General features: G+C 43.9%; 1 protein-coding gene across 1 annotated transcript in view; it reads right to left on the bottom strand.

The window, feature by feature from the left end:
• Nucleotides 1-13,161, bottom strand: part of CDC42BPB (CDC42 binding protein kinase beta) — a gene marked incomplete at its 5' end in the record, with an annotated part of 99,406 nt that extends 86,245 nt beyond the window's left edge. The window contains 1 exon segment of the mRNA XM_082485783.1: nucleotides 12,984-13,161. Within this exon segment, the coding sequence (XP_082341909.1) occupies nucleotides 12,984-13,161 (178 nt within the window).
• Between the last annotated feature and the right edge of the window lie 6,072 nt (nucleotides 13,162-19,233).

The following is a 19,233-nucleotide window of genomic DNA, read 5'->3' as shown; positions in this document are numbered from 1 at the left end:
GTCAATGAATGCCTTCATGACATAGCTGACAGGGTATGTTCTCTGAGAAGGATGTCTACCAGACTTCCAGGCACTTAGGAATCACAAGAATTCTGAAAAATCTTATTAATTTCCCAGGAGTTTGCTGGAAGCAACATACTCAAAACCAGAGATACAAATTCATTGTATGGAAAGTCTAGAGTTGCTTAGGATACCCTATTAAAAATTACAACACACCACTAATAAAGGAATCAGTTCTTGCATTTTGTCCCATTTATACATTGTCATCCTCATCACTGATAGCACTTCCTGTGCTATTTCCCACACATCAATATGATTTCGAAACACTGAATTTGTTGTGTGTTTTGGTTTGCAAAGCACGCTATCAGAAAGAAAGAATATCCGCACTAAAAACCATGCTGCAAGTCCAACTTCACATAAGTCATACAAGCTCTTATTTTACAGATGAAATCAAAAACCATACAGTATCTCCCATTAGATCTTTATAACTATGAGGGAGATTTGTTTCATGCTGCTGTTAGCAACTGCTTAGTTAGACTCCTTATATTGTCAGATGTAAGGATATTAGGAACCCTACTAGATAGAGATCCCTTTGTGATATGAGAACATATCTAGCAGAACAGCCAAACCTGTATTTTTCATAAGGGCTGATTCAGGCTTACAGTCACGCAGGGATTGCAGGCTCGTCTGACAGCTCCACGGAACTAAAGCTTTAAAATACTTCAACTGCTATCAAGGCAAACAACTAGACATAAGACAACCACACTTGGGGAAAAAGCACTAGACATAAAACATAGGTTCAAAGTTCTTGAAACCTGTTCTGGCAATTCTCTTCCAGGAACAAGGAAACCGGTGCTTTTTATTAAATACATGGCAGAAGAACATGAACAAAATTTATTTTCTTATCGTTTACAAGCTTAGAATTTAGTTAAAAGCTTGTCAATACTTATGTTCAGACTACGTGGTAAAATGTCAACCAATCAGGGTAAACACCCGAGATGACCAAAAAAATGAATAGTAAATTTACACGTTGCGTCACCTACTTTATCTACAACAAGAAGATTCTATTTCGCATATTTCTTTTCATTTTGAGAAGTATGAAGAACAACTGTTTTCTATTAAAGAAGCTGTGATGTTAAATAAATTTGCTAACACAGGAAAAAAATATGATACTGCATCAGAGTAATTTTAGGTTGGAAGGGACCTCTGGAGAGCAGAGTCCAATCTCCTACTCAACGCTGAGATAATGTCAAAGTTCAATCAGGTCGCTCAAGGCCTTGTCCAGCTGAGGTTTGTCTCCTAGGATGGAGAGACTGTCACCTCTCTGGGTGCCTCTTCCAGTGCCTGACCATCCTCACCAGGAATATTTTTTTTTCCCCTTATCACGCATAGTCAAAATCCTCCTTGGCACAGCCTGTGTCCACTACCTCTTCTTCTTGGCAGTGGCCCTGAGAAGATCCTGCCTCTGTGTGCTTTCTAACCAAACATCTGGCAGTTGAGGATCATGATCAGATTCCCCTTCTCCAGGGTAACCAAACCCAGGTACCTTAAGCTTTTCTTGCACATTGTGTGCTTCAGGCCTCCAATCACATCAGTGGTTCTCTGCTGGACTCGCTTCAGCTTCCCAGTGTTTTTTCTGTACTGGGAAGCCCAAAAGTGGACACAGTACTCCAGACATGGCCTCACAAGTGCTGTAAAGAGCAGAATTGCCACTTCCCTCAACCTGCTGGCTACACTCTTGCTGATGCAGTCCAGTACACAGGCAGCCCCCATTCCTACAATGGTGCCCTACTGACCTTTTCAAATAATTGTTTACCAGAATCCCCAAATCTTTTTCTGCAGGGCTGCTCTCTAGCTAGTCATGCCCCAACTTATACAACTCCACAGTGCAAGACTTCGCACCTGTCAAGCTGAACTTTGTGAGGTTTTAAAGTATGAAGAAAAAATAATGCCGGTATGCAAAAGGTAAAGTATAGAATGTAATCTCTATTATCCCTGCCCTCAAATAGTGCCTGAAACATTAAACAAAACTTTTACAATGTTTAATACCACCTGCAAGAACAGGAAGTTTGTAACTACAACACCTGTAGCTCTGAATCTGTCAAAATCAACTAGGGCACTTCTGCTCCTGGCTTGAGCCACTCAAACGCATGCACATCTTTAATGTTGAGGATAATTACTGTAAAGCCCTTTCTTAAGAGCAGTGAAAGCTTCTCCATCACCGAATTTTTTTTTAAATGAAATCCGCCCCCACCCTTCCCTCCTTCTCAAAGTGTCAGGTCTTTTGCCTTTACATTTCATACCAGATACAGTCAACTTCAGGGTGCACAGGCATTGATTATTTCTCGCCATGGACGTAGACCTGACTGGGTCTTGCCTGCCTGGGTCAAGTCTGACCAGTACAGCCCTGTTGGTACAGCGCTACACCCAAGCCAGTAAATGCTGCTGGCCCACAACACCACACACAGACCGATAACCACAGTTCAGTTGCCTTAATAAGCAGTAAATACTTCTAAGGGTAAGATAAAGACAGTCTGCGGGTCTAATACAGCCTCCAGTTAGGTATCCCCGCTGTGTGTTGTCCTGTATTATTTTATCTGGAGTACCAGGCCACAGTTTAAAAACAGCTGTTTGATATTCTAATTATTCCCAACTTAAATATTAACTGTCCAGGAAACAAAAGGCTGAACTTACTAGTAATGGAAATCCTTCAGTTATATAAGAGAGTAAGTTAAAACAGTCAAACCAAATTCCTCCATGCAGCAATACCATGACACATGACTACAGCATTTTGCTACAACTAGTTAAAGCTGGTCTGGAAGGAAAGTGTTTGTGCTTCTTCCCTGCGACACAACATGCTAACTCATCTGCAACTTCTCAGAAAGTCCGCTCTGAAAGATGAAGTGTTGTGAGTTCAGGAAAAATACCATATTACCCATAAAAGGCAGAAAGATTAAATACCACAGACTCCAGCCTTCACTCCGCATTTGTAACTCAACATCTAGCGGTTACTAGTTACCAGCTATTCCATTAGGACTTTAGATCACTTTTAGCCATTCATAAAAATTTTCTTGCCCCAGCCTCCTCTAATAAGTCATATAGGGTGAGGTTCTGAATCACAAAATACACAGCTTCCTTTTTTTTAGGTAACTTGAGAGGGTTGCAGGGCAACAAAGCCATCCTAAAAGGAACCACTGATAGCAAGCGGGCAATGAGATCCCACCCTTGCCTTAAAGAACATACAAACTGAAAAGAAAGAAAATGTGGACAGATACTATATTCCCATTTCACTCAGATGCAGGGCAAATGATAACAGACAAGACAATGAAAACCCGATTCCTTAATTAAAAATTTTCAATACAAAATTCTTACTCAAGTATACCTAGCCATAGAAAAAATATAATCAGAGTCCTGCAGACAAAGTCCGCAGAGCAAGCGCAGTAGGTGTCCATGGCTCAGCGCTAGTAAGAGACAAGGAGACCATAACCACACAGCCATCATACACAGAAACGGGGCAGAGGGGAACAACCACACATGATTACCTAACTGATCCTATCAGAAAAAGAGCTAAATTTAAAGACTAAACATGCATCTTAAAAAGCAAACCTTTGGCAACATATTTCAAAATGATAACAGGATCTTCATGCCTAACATCACCCTTCTGCTGTTTCTACTCTGCCTTAATTACAGTACAAGAAAAAACGCTCAGAACACTCCAGCTCTCAGTATTGATAATCCAAGTCACATGGGCAACAATAAAGCTGGCAGCACACAGAAAAACTCCATGAAGAAGCCAACTTCTGAGGAAGGATGCGTAAAATTAAACTTGTAGAAGTCATGCTGTAACAGCAGCAGAAAATCAAAGGCATACAGGCAATGGAGACAACCCCATCCACCCCCAAGGTACACGTGGATCTCTGGAACAAGCGGGGAACCAGGGACAGAGGAATTCCTCAAGAGTGGGAAAAAGGTTTCAGATGTCCCAGAAGTATTACCATACAATTACTAGAAACCTTGTCCTTCCTCAGATGAGGGCAGAGATTTCCCCCTCCAATACCCCACCTGGCACAACTCTAAAGGAGATTCAAGTTCTTAACACCTTCAATAAAAAAATGGGTTCTTTGCTGGGAGGGGGTACTTGTATTTTTTCCAGTACTACAGGATATAAACAAAATTAGAGCATGATCTATTTTTATGTACCTCTGTAGAATTTTTAGTGACCCAAAGTTTTTCTTTAAATCTCATCTATCCAGGGAAGGCATACAGTTTAATTCTTTGGCTAAGGGACCGTTACTAGCAAGGAAATAATAACCTACTAAAAAACCCATACTTCTACAGTGACTGCTATATCTTGGGTAAAGTTCTACCATCTACAAAAACAGCGAATACACATCCCACGAACTACACAGTCCCAAATAAAAGTACAGTATCGCCAGAATAGCTGCAACACTCCTGTAAGACTGACTTCCACATACCTACTTAAGTGAGTTTAAAATTGATTTCATCTTACTTATTACTTCATCTTCCACTTAATTTTTTGATAAAAATTAGAACAATATAACCCAGGTTTAAGCTGAATTAAAAGTCCAGACAGAATTTTGTACAGACTTTTCTAAAATCCTGAACATGCATGTCTCCCTAAACTGGCATAAACACATTTCAAGTAGGATTTCACAAAGCAATTATCCATGTTTATCTTTATGCTGGAGAACAATTATAAAAGGTGAAAAGAATTTAGGATATATCTGGAATTGATGCTGCTTCTGATCTTTCCTCGGCCTTTTTGTGAAAGGCAGCTATACGTATTCAGCCCTCAATAACACTGCACTTAAGCAAATTAAGAACTATACCTTAGCCTTCCTTAACGTGCATCGGATTAATAAACTCCATACATTTTCTATGATTCAATACTCGGTGAAGACATCTCCACCATTTTCCAAAGCTCAGACTGCTTTATAGAGGTCTCAGGTTGGGCACCCAGAGGTACTGGTGACATTTTAAGCTTTAGGCCATGGTTAAGTAATAATAGGTTTTGGTGTTAAGACCCTGATGACATGAATGACAGAAATTAAGATCTCAGGCACTTCAGGATGCCTAAGGCCTCAGCTGGCAATGATGGACGCACACACTTAATCTGAATGCACTCTAAGTATATCTACAGACATGATTACTGAGATCTATGCAAAATCAGGGCTTAACAACACAGTGTGCAGTTTCCTATTGAAGAAAGCTACATTCATTATAGCAAACAAAGATCTTTATAAATGAAAGCTTGCATTCTGGCAATCTGCATACACTGATGAGAAGAATAGAGTGGAATATTTTAGTATCAGGACATAGCTAAAATGAACAGGTCACATTGAACCACAGACCAAATGTACTTAGAAATTCTTAGACCTGTAAAAGCTTTTTAAAAATAAACCCCTTTTCTTAAAAAAAAAAAATATAAAAAAAAACAAAACAAGAGCTTCAGTGGGATTTATTAGTGAGCATGATACAAGCTCTTTGGTAACTACATCAAGAATACCTTAGAATTCTCAAGTGTACCTTATGAAAGACTTAGAAAATGAATGTCAACTCTGTTTAAAGCATTATCAAAGGCAAAAACACAGTACAAAGCTTTAACAAGTCCCTTCTATTGTTCTGAACAGATTTGCTTGTGGTTCATCATTCTATTCATCTTTTCAGACCTGGGTAATGAAAAAGATGAGCCCATAATTTTTTTCCAAATCCTAGGCACTATCTTCTGTTAACAGCTGAGATAAATTTGTGACTGTTTAGGTAAATATTATAATTTTTCCTTTTTGTAATACCTATCTAAAACCAGCTTGCATGACTTGCCTCAAATTACAAGCAAGGCATAAAAATGTAAGTTTCATAAATTTGAAAAATCTGTAGTAGTTTAAAAATCCCAATTAATCTCAGTTACAGATCAACATTTCTAAAACCCGAAACATTCATATCTAACCATAAAGTAAAAGTAAATTGCTAAAAATAGCTAATGAAACAAGTCTCGAGTTCTGACTCACACAGTTAAAATAATTTGTTTCTAGTAGGTGTAGAAGAAACTGACGCACTCCCACATGTGAATTATTTGCAATAAAAAAGGCTAGTTCAACTTCATTTGATAAAAAAGTTCATTGCACTGGATCTGCTGACTAAACCAACATGCGAGCCCTTTCCACTGATAACACCACCACTGAAGTTTTAAGGATGTAAATTAAGTGATTTTAAAAAAATATTTTATTTTAATATTATCTATGAAAAGGCAGTATGAAAATAATTTAGATTCTAAGTGAAACAAGTCAGAAAAAATGTTAGATTTACAGATGCTTATGAAACCTTACTTCTGCATGCTACACCTTATCATGTACCATGAGTGAGAGACTACTAGCTGCACGTAATTTTTCTACGTGAAGACAAATTTATCAATGACTTATTTACCCTTTTCTGAGTTTTCATATACAAACAAAATTAAAATACAAAATATAGGTCACAGCCTTTAACATACCACATAATTCCTCGTGCCCTCAGTAAAGATTGTTTATTAGCAACTTTATCCAAAGCAGAAAAGTGATACCGACTTCCTTCCATGGGACAAAAGACAAGCTTCACCCAGGACCGCTGTCATTTAAACAGCACATGCCAACGTATCTCTCATCCTCCAGACCACGTTACTTTCCCACTGGCAAAACATGACTGCGGCATTCAGTGCCAATGTTTCACAGCATAAAGTTTTACAGAAAGAGTCATTAAAAGATATTGCCTCATTCTAAAAATAACAGATTAGAACAGATGTACTGTAAAGGGTCCATCATACGTACAGCACCAAGCTTTGAACCAAGCGTGCCTTCAGACCACTAGCCCTGACTACAATGCTATCAAAACTAACGTGGCAGTTTGGGATATTTCAACATTAATTAATCCTCACACACATTTTTCAAAAGAACAATAACAGTTTACGTGACAGCTGAGAACGCTGGAAACCAGGATTCGGCAGCCATGCTCGCAATATTCTGCCAGATGACCAAAGACTTCATTAGCAAAGGCGATCTGAGCCACAGTGCCCCATCTCCGACCACAGGAAAGCCTTCAGGGAGCAGGTCTCCAGCTGCATCCATACTGCACTGTGCACAAAGAAACCATGACCACCACCGGCATTTCCAGAACCTCTGCAAGGCACCTGGAGCTTCACCCTGCCCCAGTGGGCCCTCATCCACAGCTTCCTGCCACTAGCTCTAGTATAAGGGATCTAAACAGGCTTTGGTAGAGAGGGGATGGAAACAGAGGAACTTAGGCCAGAATGTGAAATTCAGTTTTCTTGTTCATCAGCTGTTTTCATTACCCAACCACACTCACTTCACACATGTGCCCAACAGGTTTATCGCTCCCTGCACAGAGGACATTATACAAGCTAGCAGAGCCCCAGGTCCCTCTCTGGCTTTCTATGTGTATTTCTGCAAGCAGGGGAGGGGGAAGGAGTGCCAAAGGAAAAGAAGAGAGGAATTTAAGCCCTCAAGTCAAGAGATGTGACATGTTATCAAGTGACAGTTTTTCCTGGTGTAACCCAAAAAGGCCAAAGAAAAGATCCTCATAAGGAACACTCGAAGTCCGACAACTTTAAGGTCACCTCAAAAATAATTAAGGATAGTTTCTGCCTTCTATACTAGCAGGAGTCCCAGCCACACGTCGTGTCCCCACCCTTACCTAACTCAAGTACACAGTGCCTGTGGCAGTCAGAAGACTAGATCTACCCTGCAGCTAGCTTCAAAGATGCTCTAATGCAGGCTGGGAAGACCTTTTCTCAGGTCCACATCCACTTCTGAATACAACTGCTTTCAGGCTGGGAAAACAGGCTCTACGCTCTTCCAACTGAAGGGCCACCCTGCAAGGTTCTCACTTCCCTCATTAGATATTTTTATTTGAAAGGTTAGGGTGCCTCTTTAAGCAGAACTGGAAGGAGGAGAAAGCAGATCTGGGAGTAGACTTGCAAAGTTCACAGAGCCCCCCCAAACAGCAAGATGCAAAACTTGAAGTACCAGTCCTTACAGTGACCCAACATGAATCACTGCACCAGCAGCAGCACAACAGCAGCCTTTCTGGTGAACTTTCCAGACATATTTCCATCTACGGTCCAGCCTCAAGTATAACAGATATATAGCCAAAAGTAGCAGCTTGAGGCTAGAGAGGTTGCTTTGAGTGCTCTGCATGCACATTTTCCCCTCCTCTAGCCCAGAGTGGGAATATATTGCTGTTACTACACCAGTACCCAGTGCCTGTTATGCCAGACTGTCTTTGAGGGCTTGGCAGCTGGTCTATTTGTGCTAATCATCTGCAATCGCCTTTCTTCTCCACACAGCTTCAGCCTCCCCTCAAAGTAAGCTCTTCTTCAGAAAAAATCACCAACACCCAAACAAAAAAAAAAAAAAAAAAAAAAAGACAACCACCACCCAAAAGCAGAACACCAGTCTAGCTGGGTAGCAGACCTTGCAGGAATGGAGAATCCAGAAGATAAGCCAGCGTTCAAACAGACAGCTCATAACTCATCAGGAAGAAGAGTGCACCTGTGCACCTGCTTCAAGGAAAAAAACACTACATTTCAGATCAGTCTAAACCACTCTGACATTGGTTTTGAGGTGTTCCCACAGAAGGCACTAGCCAGTACATAGTCCAGGAGTGAGACAACACCGAATGAACTGCGTGGGGACATGTGCCATCTTGCCCTCTGTAGCATGCCAGCAGTACAAAACAGGGTCAGAGGAAACAAAGGCTGAAGCAAGAGAGTCTATGCAGCACCGAGAGCATTTTGAATACAAATAAGGTCCATTCCTGTTACACTCTTCTCTGAACATGCTTGCCTACTGGTTGCAAACTGTGCCAAGTAGCTGTTCAAAAATAGAGCAGCCGGCTGCGCCAGTCCCTGCTGACTGGAAGTAAGGGGCAGAAAGCTCCAGCCACAGCCAACTGAGACAACTCCTGAAAAACCAGGTGATGTCAGTGGAGCACGAATGCGGTGCCAGCCAGCAAGGTGCCCTGCAAGCAGCCGTTCTAGCGCAGGATTATGAAAGATTCAGATCCCTCAGTACAACAGAACAAGGGACCCTGCTTTGTCAAGAGGAATACACTGTACCTGAAAGCCAAAGGACAGGTGATGCACAGACACCTAAGCTGTAGCGATGCTGTTTCAGCACTCCTGTACTTCCCTCCCTTCCAGTACAGGGACAGGCATACACTTTTTTGCAGAAAGAGTCTCTTAGGGGGTCCCTCTGCAGTGCATGGACAATACCACCCCACAGCACCCAAGCACTGGTGTGCACCGTAATCCATCGGATAAGTCCAAAGGCCTCCTCAGTGCATGCTGTTAGCTTTAGGTAGTCTTCACTGGTGGCCCGGGTCAGCTTTACCAAAGGAAGTACCTCTGTAGACTTCCAGAACCACACAGATTGTTTTACAGGCTTTCTCAGGACTGTCCAGTTCCAACGTCTCCCAGGATGCCAGCTAGGCTGCTCTCCTGACAACCCTAGTGTGCTGGAAGGACGAGCAGAGATGGTCAAGCAAGTTGGCCTCAGAGGCACAAGGGTTGTAGCAGCCCAGTTTCACCGGTGAAATGAGCAAGTATAACTACTATAAACAGGACTCCTCACTGTTAGAACTCCTCACTATTTCTCACTCTAGGAGTAGCATATGCAGCAAGAGTTTAAAAGACCCTAATTTAGAAAATTCTTTCTGAACACGTAGACATGGGTCTGCTATCTAACAGACTTGGACTCAATTCCCACTAAGAATACTGAGCATTATTTCACTATCTATTATATAAGCAACACAGTGATAACCAATTGGTTGAGACCTTTTTCAAAAGGAGTTAAAAAAAAATAACTGAAAGAAAAGGACTTTCGAACTCTTCACTTGCAGCTGAGCTAGCTTTTCTCCAAAGATACTTGGCATAAAGATATGTGTATTATACTTCTAGTACAGGGGAACAAAATATAGTCTATTTGAAAGCTCCATTCACCATGGGAAAGCTACAAGTGCCAAGGTTAAAATGGCAGATTCTTACAACATTTCTAAAGAGATGGAAGCCACAAGCCGCCTCAAGGCAAAGGGCCACACCCTACACTCTTCTATGGTTAGCAAATAGGAAGAAGATTTTGAAGAAATAAGCCTGTGGCAGGACTACCAGGAAGCAGCAGTGGGATTTAGAGGACAGAAGCAATGAGATACAACATTAGGGGCTCATCAGCCTCTGCAGGTGAGGTGCGAGGGTTCTATAGATGTTGAATAGGGAGATGGTGGCATAAGTGTCATGGGATAAACACGGGACTTAATTTCCTGGACTCCCCGCTTCCCCTCTCCCACAATCACCAGCTCCAGAATACGAGTACCACCGTGCTGCTGTCAGAGAGCAGATGTCTCCACATTCAGCAGCTAACCACGCAACTCAGCATCTCCCCTGCACCCCACAGCCAGGAAAAACTCTGCCTCAACTGCCACACCTGAACTCTATTTTCTCCTGGCAATTAAGAATGCAAGCAAGCCCATTAGCCACACTGAATCATTTTAAGGGAATTTTACATGTGTGGTACCTCACACCCAGTTTTAAATCCAAAATCGTAAAGAAATGCTTGTTTTATAGCTCAGCTTAATTTAACCTTAATACCTATGCAGCTTATTTCCATTGTCAGCGACAAGTCTCCATTTTGTCAAAAGGAAATTCCTTCTGTCTCCAATTGATAAAGAAACACTGATCTTCAGAGTATATCTCAAATATTTAACTATACTCTCATGCTGCTACAGACACATAACAGCACACAAAACTTGGGCACATCAATCCAGAATATCTTCTAACAGAGAATCAGGCTGTAATTAAGACTGCACATCATGACATGAGGAAGATTAGTGTGTTTGGCATGATATTTTCCTTATTAGCTGGAGGCAGAAACAAGTTCCTTGTCAGTGGAAACATACTGTGAGGGCATTAGGACACAGATAAAAGGTGTCTCTTTGTTGGCATTTATTTGTTTTTGACAGCTTGAAGGTAAGGGAGGAACACACAGTATCAACTGTAATTGGTTTTAAGGGTATTCCTTGTTGATAGAACACAAATATACAGCAGTCCAGATTTAGGCCCATCCCCTTACCATCAAGAGCCTGGATTATAAACTTTTATCCCTTCTCTGCAGCACCAGATGGTAGCTCACATACATTTCAATTATTTATTGAATAGGCACTTTGTTATACTAGGGTAATCCCACACTGGAGTAAGAACTACACACTGTTTTTATTGCAAGCTATACTTTTCATCAAGTCAGTAACCTTTTCACATTCAGTGAACACAATAAATAGAACTAAAAGAAGCGATTTTATAAACAATTGGATAATCGGCCTCTCCATCACACAGAAAATGACAACGCAGGGATCAATCAGTAAGACACAACCACCAGCAGTGCTATAGAAAAAGTATATAATTCTTTGGCCTGCCCCAAATCCTTTCCTGAACTTCAGCGCTCAAAGTACCATCGTAGTCCGATCTATCACATTTAACAGTTTGTAGGTGCCCACTCATTCAAGCCATCAGCTTGAAAACAAGAGTACAGACCAGATTGCACTTTGCGGAAGACATACAAAGCTCCCACCACAAAACAAATAATCAATGTTCCCCAGGCTGCAGCCTTGTGGGGCAGATGTGATAAAGTGGTTAATTATTCAGTTGGCAATCGCATTACTGACGTCAATAGAAGAGTCCAGGAAGTGAATCCTCTTAGTTTGTTAGTGTATGACAAAGAGTGGTGGTCCCCACAGAAAATAAGGAGAACCAGCTGTCCCTACATGTTAGTGCTCTGGTCTGCAGCGCTAGCTTTGCATTTACTGAAGTAAATCGGCCCCTCCCCCTCCCCGAGGAAATCCTTTGTTTTGTTTTGGGTTTTTTTTTTTGAGAGGGCTCTTTAAAAGCCTAATTAACTGTACATGCATGGAACAGCTGATAAACGGGACAATATACTCATGAACAATGATCTCTCCTCCCTCCCCTCCAATTCTTATTCCATGGAGAAGTTAAGTCACCTTCATCATACATTATTATTCATAACTTACTCAGCTGAATAAACCAGTCAGCCACCATGGCCATTTTAACATAAATTCATTTAAGCATGCAGCGGAGAAGGGATCTCTACTATCCGCATACCTGTAGTCAGTAGTCTTAACTAAACAACACCGGGTACAAAACTTTTATCCTAAACGTTATCACAAGTATCCACGTTTTCTTTTGTCAGCACGCTCCGGACTATTGGAGGTTTCTCATTATCAGGCCGCTTAACAGTAGGAAACCATTAAACAAAGCTGTTATAAAGGCTGCCTGGAATTGCTCTGTCCTTCGGGGGCATGCACAAATTAAAAAGACTGCATGATGAACGGTAACTGCTGTTCCTTCAAGACACGCACGCCCTCTTCTTAACAGCAACAAACCCGGCACAAGAGCAGCATTTCAAAGCCTGAGCCTGCTGCTCCCCCCCCCCCCCCCTTCCCCTTCCCTCCCCCAGGTAGGGAGCCCTGCGAGGAGCGCCGGATTAGCCTGACATTTCGGGTTAAGCCGAGCAGGGTTTCAGGCCAAGGACACTCCGGTGCCGTTCCTGCTGCCGGCTGCCAAGCGGTTCGCCCGGGACCGAGCGGGGCTGGGAGGAAAGCCGCCGGGGTCAAGGCCCGGCTGGCAGCGGGGGTGTTCCCCAAAGGAGGCTCCGTATCCAGGGGCGGCGGCTCCCGCGCCCCGCCCGGCCCGGCCCGGCTGCAGCGGCGAACGCACTCCCGGGGCCGGGCCGCCCTCCCGGCCCGGTTCGCAGCCCCTCGCCTGGGGATCAGAGCAGCGGGGATCCCCCCGCCACACGCACCACCCCCACCACCACCCCCGCCGGCTAGCCGGGCCGCCTCCCCCTCCTCCCCCCCCCCGCCCCATCCCCGCGGGCCGTCCCCGTGCCCCCGCCCGGGCTCACCCCACTCGAGGAAGTCGGAGACGTATCGGTCGCGGCGGAGCGGCGAGTCGCGGCTGCACTCGGCGTAGACGCCGACCAGGAGGTCGAGCAGGGTCTCCACGCTCAGCACGCTGTCGTGCCGCTGCGGCCCATCCAGCACCAGCTGCTCCAGCCGCTTCAGCCGCACCTTGGCCGACATGGTGCCGCGGCGGCGGGCGAAGGGCAAGGCAGGGCCGGGGCTGCTCGGGCGGCGGCGGCGAAGCCGGCGGACGGCGGCGCGCAAAAGGCCCGGGGGGCCGCGTTCAGCCGCGCCGCACCGCCCGCGCCCCGCGCCGCCTCACGGCCGCGCCGGCACCGAGCGGCTCCTTCCACGGGCTCCGCCTCAGGCCCGGACGGTCCATGGGCCGGACCCGGCCACCCCCCTCCCCGCTCCGGCCTCTCCCCGGCGGCGGGGAAGGGCTGGGGCTGCTCCCGCTCCTCCTCCTCCACCACCACCTCCCCCGGGGAGCGCGGCCCGGCGCGTCCCACGGAGCGGCCCCGGCGGCACCCGGCCACGCCCACCACGCAGCGTCCGCGCGCTCCGACGTGGGCAGGGCGGCGCGAAGCCGCGCAGGAAGATTGGGATGAACGGCGCGCCGTAGCGGGGGGGGGGAAGGAGTGAGAGGAGTCTTACCCGGTCCCTGCAGCGCCTCGGCAGATTCGCCGCGGAGGGTGTGAGGAGCGGAGGCGGCTCCAGCTGCGCGTTCCCATCCGCACTTTCGCCTCCCGGTGCGATGGAGGGGGGTGGGGAGCGTATGGCCGAGTAAGGCCACGGTTTCCCTCGAACCCCCGAGGCCTTCGCTGGGCGCTGCCCGCCCCTCCACCCCCTCCTCCCCCCCCCAGGGCCGATTGTCAGCCTCGGGAGGCTTCTGCGGCCGTGGATGGAGCGGGGCCTTCCCTTTCCCTTTCCCTTTCCCTGCCTCGGCCACGGTTCCCTGCTCTGCGGCCGGGCTTGCCTCGGTGGAGCCCCCAGCACCAGGCGCGGGGCGGGCAAGGCCCCGCAGCAGGACGTGGTGTCTGGAAGCTGTGGCCTTCTGCCCCTTTCGAAGCCTACCGGGTGGTAGAGTTTCATATTGCAGAGCATTTGTGGGGTTTTTTATTGGGTTGGTTTTTTTTTTTTTTGCATTATAACTTATTCTGAGAACTGTTCTCTCTGGGGACTGCAGCACCTTAAGGCAAGATGCTGAGTAGCTTGAGATGGAGTTTATGCTACCAGGAATGCAGCCAGTCAGGTCCTGATGCAAAGCCGAACTGGGAAGGATGCCTTTTCCTTGCTTGTCTCCCCTGGCAGGTTGATGGAGTGCTGCATGCCCTCTGAAAGTCATCATGCAAAAAGAGAGGCAGCCCAGTGCTGATTCCATCAGGGCTGGGAAATCCCCTGCCTCCAGGAGCTGGAGCTAGACAGGGGTTTGCACCGTAGCAGCTGCAGTGACCAGGGTCACCTCCAGGGCCAGTTTGGCTAGGCCAAACCCGATGAGTGCTGCGTGCAGGGAGATGCCCTTTTCAAAGAGTCAGGAGCATAACCAGACAGAGCTAGGTAGATTATTGTGTAGCAGAAAGTATTGCTCCCAAATGTGACGGAGTGGTCCAGCAGATGATTAGAGCAATACTTGTTTTTAGGAGCTCTTGCCCCTCAGGCATGTCTGACACCATATTTTGACACCAAATACCTGTTATATCTGAGAGCTACTCAGGTCATAATAATACTGTGCTGTGCATTTGGACCTACTACCTGGATCAAGAAGGTACAGGCATGTTGGGACCTGTTAATTCTAAAAAATGCCATTCGGAAGAAGATCCTGTGAATCATACTTTTATACCAAGAACCTGTAATTTTAAAACAAAGAAAATCCACAGTGGACTAAAATAACATTGTTCTGGTTTGTTTTTCCTAAATGACTTCTATCTCTTTGTACTTCCTTTTGCAAACATCCACTTGAAAAAGTACTTCACAGCATATCTAGAAGTTTTCATTGTTTGTCTCTCAATGTTCCTCCCTGGTTATAGTTGTTTCACCTGATTTTAAACTGTTTGATATCATAGATATCAATTTGCAGGATCCTTAGCATTTTAACAATTCCAATTGTATTTCTGGTGTTGTTGCTTTATTTAAAAGGAGAGTTTAACTTTTTCTGCTCATTACCACTTTGGAGACTCATTTTCGGGCAGTCGATCAGAGTAATGGCTAGAGAGAACAGAGTTTTAACAATATCTGTCTTTCCCCTTCTTATCTGTTCCTGCAGATGGTGATTATCACCACCTCCTTCAGCAAGGAAGAGATTATAAAGGAAACTGCAGCTGGATGAAGAAATAGCCATTTTCTGCCTACCAATCGCTCTAATGTTTCCACTCTCCTCAGTCTGGTTTACATTTGTAGAATTCAGGGATTTCAAGAGCTGTTCCTGACTTACACCAGTCACAGGGAAGAAATCGGGTCCTGCGCTGGGAAAACGACAGATGGGTGACAGATGATATTGTAGCCTGCTTTAACAACTATGGAAGGTTTAGCGTATCAGACCAGCACGTGCAGGATTATTTATGAGTGATGCTGTAGGTGTTCCAGAATTAGTTGCAAGTTTTCAAAAAACTATTGGGAAGAGTTAAAAGTCTTTTGTATTATAAATAATGGTGGGTTTTTACCGCAAGGTTTGCAGTTAAAAAAACCTACCTAGCTGAAAAGTGACATTCAGTGTACTTATTATAAAATGTACGTAAGCTTGAAAATGTAGCTGATGGTTTTCTGCTTCTGTTACTCATCTGTGCCAATTCCATATACTAAAAATAAATGTGATCTGGCTAAAATGAATTAAATGATCCCTCTTACCAGTTCCTTTTTCCTGTGGTATACTTCAGTGGAAAAACACAGCCCCTTTTTCTGGGACTGATCTGATTTAAAAAAAAATCCTTTTTTTTGTGAGAAAAAATATAAGCGAATGGGTTCTCACATATATTTTCTGGAATCATTGTAGACACACAGAACTGAAGGCACAAAGTCCATATGGCTACTGAAAAGTTTTTTTCAGATCCAATCAGCTTAGGTCTCTTTTTTTTTTTTTTTTTGTTTTTGGCTGTACTCCAAGTAACTTAGTAACTAGTAGAGGGAGAAATTCTGTTACAGGATTTTGATGGCAACAGGAAATAGCTGTGTCACCGCTTTATGACTTCAGGAAAATCCACCCACAGGTCATTTTGGAATTGAGAAGAATGAAGAAATATAAAGAGTATGGACAGAAATTGCAAACATAGCTCATTAACAATGGAGACCCCCATGCTAAAAAAAAAAAATGAAGGAGATGTTGCAAATACCTACTTTGTCACATTCAGATAGATAATTCTAAATAAAAGAGTAAAAATTAACAAGTTGCATTCTTTTATTTGCTTTTTGTTTTAATTGCTTTTGCATTAATAGGCAAAGGGGAGACTCTGAAGAGCTAGAAAACCTAGCTAGACGATCTAAATATATTCTACTCATTAGGAAAACTAGATGAAATTTCTAACTGAGAGAGAAGTTGACTAATGTTGAGCAAGGGAGGAGTTTTCTAAGGATTCAGGCTGCAAAATACAGTTGAATTGAAATCAGAGAAAGCTCCTAGTAATGAGTTTGAAAGGCAGAGTATAAGAAAGAGTTAAACAAGCTTAAAAGCAGCATGACTGGTTTGTATCTTAGTTTGTTATCGTAGACTTTCCTTCCTGGAATTATTTTTTAGGAAACTGTCACCTTTCCAGCTCTGTTTGTATTTGGCAATATTCTAAAAAATTCCTTCTTTCCAAAAGCAGTGTAAATCTACAGCTGTCATCCATACTGGGAGCCAAAAATAGTCTGTCAGTGGGGGCTGTCTTTGATGACATTGCATCATGTAAGGCTGAGCGTTGAGCTAACGTGCTCGATATTCAAACCAACAACAGCTCAGTCACCATTGCTGTGGTGTTAGCCGTGGTGAGAAGCGCGCAGAAAATTTCTCAAAGAAAACAAAGCCTCTGCTCTTTTGGGAGGGTGACGGGGACTAGAACTCTGCTTCAGCTTCCAGGGAGCTCTGTCTGCTTCAGCTCACCGCTAATGCAGCAGCTGAGCAAGGGGGTGTCGCAGACGCTCTTGTCTTTGCACATGGTGGTGAGTGAAGTGGGCGGAAAGAAAGAGCAGTTGCTCATGGAGAAGTGCTGGGAGGGGCTGAGGGTCTGGTCGTCATTTCCAATTTTCACTAAAATGCTTTCTCATAACAATAACAGTAATAAAAAGAGCAGCGAGGCCATTTGGCAGGCTACCTTCTGCTAAGTGCATTCTGCCGTTGAGTGCATTTGTTGACGACGCTTCTGTTTTCCTCTTGTAAGTATCTGGGTTTTAGTGGTGGTGTAACCCAACATTTTGAACTGGAGGTGGGGCAAACCAGGATAGGAAAAGATTTTGCACTTGCTGCATGCTTTCTTAAAGAGAAAAAAACCCCAAACAACCAAAGAAGCAAAAAATAATCAGGTGTATTAGTAGAGACTTTTAGGGATACTATCACTTCTGACTGGTTTGCTTTGCAGGATTTAGGGAGCAGAGTGCCATCACGGGCAAAGAAATCATGCCAATCCCTCCCTTCTTCCAGTCTAGATGCAGCAGGTTCCCAAACATGTTGTTTTCTTTCCTCAGTATTTTTTCTTACTCGCATAGTTTTCTTTTTCAATAATTTATGCCTACTTAAAGTTCACCTGAAAGAAGGGAACTTGCCTCCCTGCTGCTGTTTCAGGAAACCGTCAGTCTTATTGATCAGTGTGTTTCCTGATTACAGGCAGTTTAATACAAGGAGCCTGAAATGGATCACATCAAATTAACGGGCTTCCCATTCCATTCACGCTTTGAGAGCAGCATTAACTGAAGTGGGCAGCTGCTTCCATCAAAATCATTATGAGGCCACTTGTTCTTTTCTTTTTTTTTTTTTTTTTTGGAGAATCTGTCTGAAAATGACTGAAGTGTAGGGACCTGGGGGTTTAGATGAGGTCATCGTCGTGGACATCTGCAACAGAACGTCATCACCACATTTAGGCAACACAACAGCTCGATTTTATTTCAGTTCTGATATCGAGTCCACAGTATCCCAAGGAAAGCATGGGCTCAATGCTGCAGCCTGTTTAGGCACGTGGGAATGGTGAAAGACTGGCAAAGAAAACATAACAATCCTCATAGACTCGTGCTGCTTCAGGGGTGTTCCAAGGGGGTGGAAGCAGGGGTACAGGGATGATATTAAAAGACCCAAATACTCGTCGGCAATTATGACATCTTGCAAGTAGCAGTACCGTGTCTTGCTCTCTGTACAGCTGCCATTTTGTCATTTAATAGCGTCGTGTTACTGCAACTTCACATCTGCCAGGCTCAGTCAGATCAATCTTTGTACAAAGTGTGAAAAGCATCGTGTTGCCAGAGGCAATTTTTTGCGCCTGACTTGATGCTGTACTAAGATTATCCGATTTTGTTTTGTGGGCTTTTTTTTTTTTTTCCTGTTTGCTAGATACTCTGGCAGTCTGGTGCAGCCACGCTGACAGCAGTACTGCTCATTGCGAGAGTAAGATGAGTTTTAGGTGATATGCGCAAAAACTAGACAGAAAATGTGTTCCTTTTTCTTAGCTAATCTGTAGGATTAGTTCTCTTGGGCTGCTGAGAGTAGCAGTGTTATTCATGTTGCATTTTAAATTAATGCTGCATTTTATTAATTTTTTTATGTCTTGAGAGGGATGACTGGAGATGAAAAATAAAACTTCTCCAGTCTTCTCTCTTGAACCTTTAAAAATCCGTCACTGACTCTAATAGGAGTGTTCCCATGGAGATAAGCACAACGAAGTCTACCTACAAGGAACAGAACTAGTCTGCTTTGAATGAAATATTTTTGCATTTTAAGTAATGTTACTTTAATACACTCTTCATTCTTCTATGACAAAGTGCTCTTTGATTTTCAGAGACTGTATAATCAAAATAAAAAGCAACTTCTATTGTATTCTCTTCCCTGGTTCCCTCTCCACAATAGACAATCCATAGATAATCGTTTTGTGGTAATGAGAAGTTGAAATCAGGAAATATTCCAATCTATTTCTAAGATACAGGCAGAGCATAAATAGCATTCAGGAAAAACACAGTTGTACAGTGCCCTAAAAGCAGCAGGAGATATTCTGAAGAAAACACCTTTACTTCTTCAGTAATGACGACCTGGCAAACCATCAGCTGATGGTTCTTTATTATAAATTTCCGAGCACTGTT

Source organism: Vanellus vanellus (assembly GCF_965231255.1).
Source record: "Vanellus vanellus genome assembly, chromosome: 6".
Lineage (NCBI taxonomy): Eukaryota > Metazoa > Chordata > Aves > Charadriiformes > Charadriidae > Vanellus > Vanellus vanellus.
Note: the sequence above shows the minus strand (reverse complement) of the source record. Positions and strands in the feature narration are given on the sequence as shown.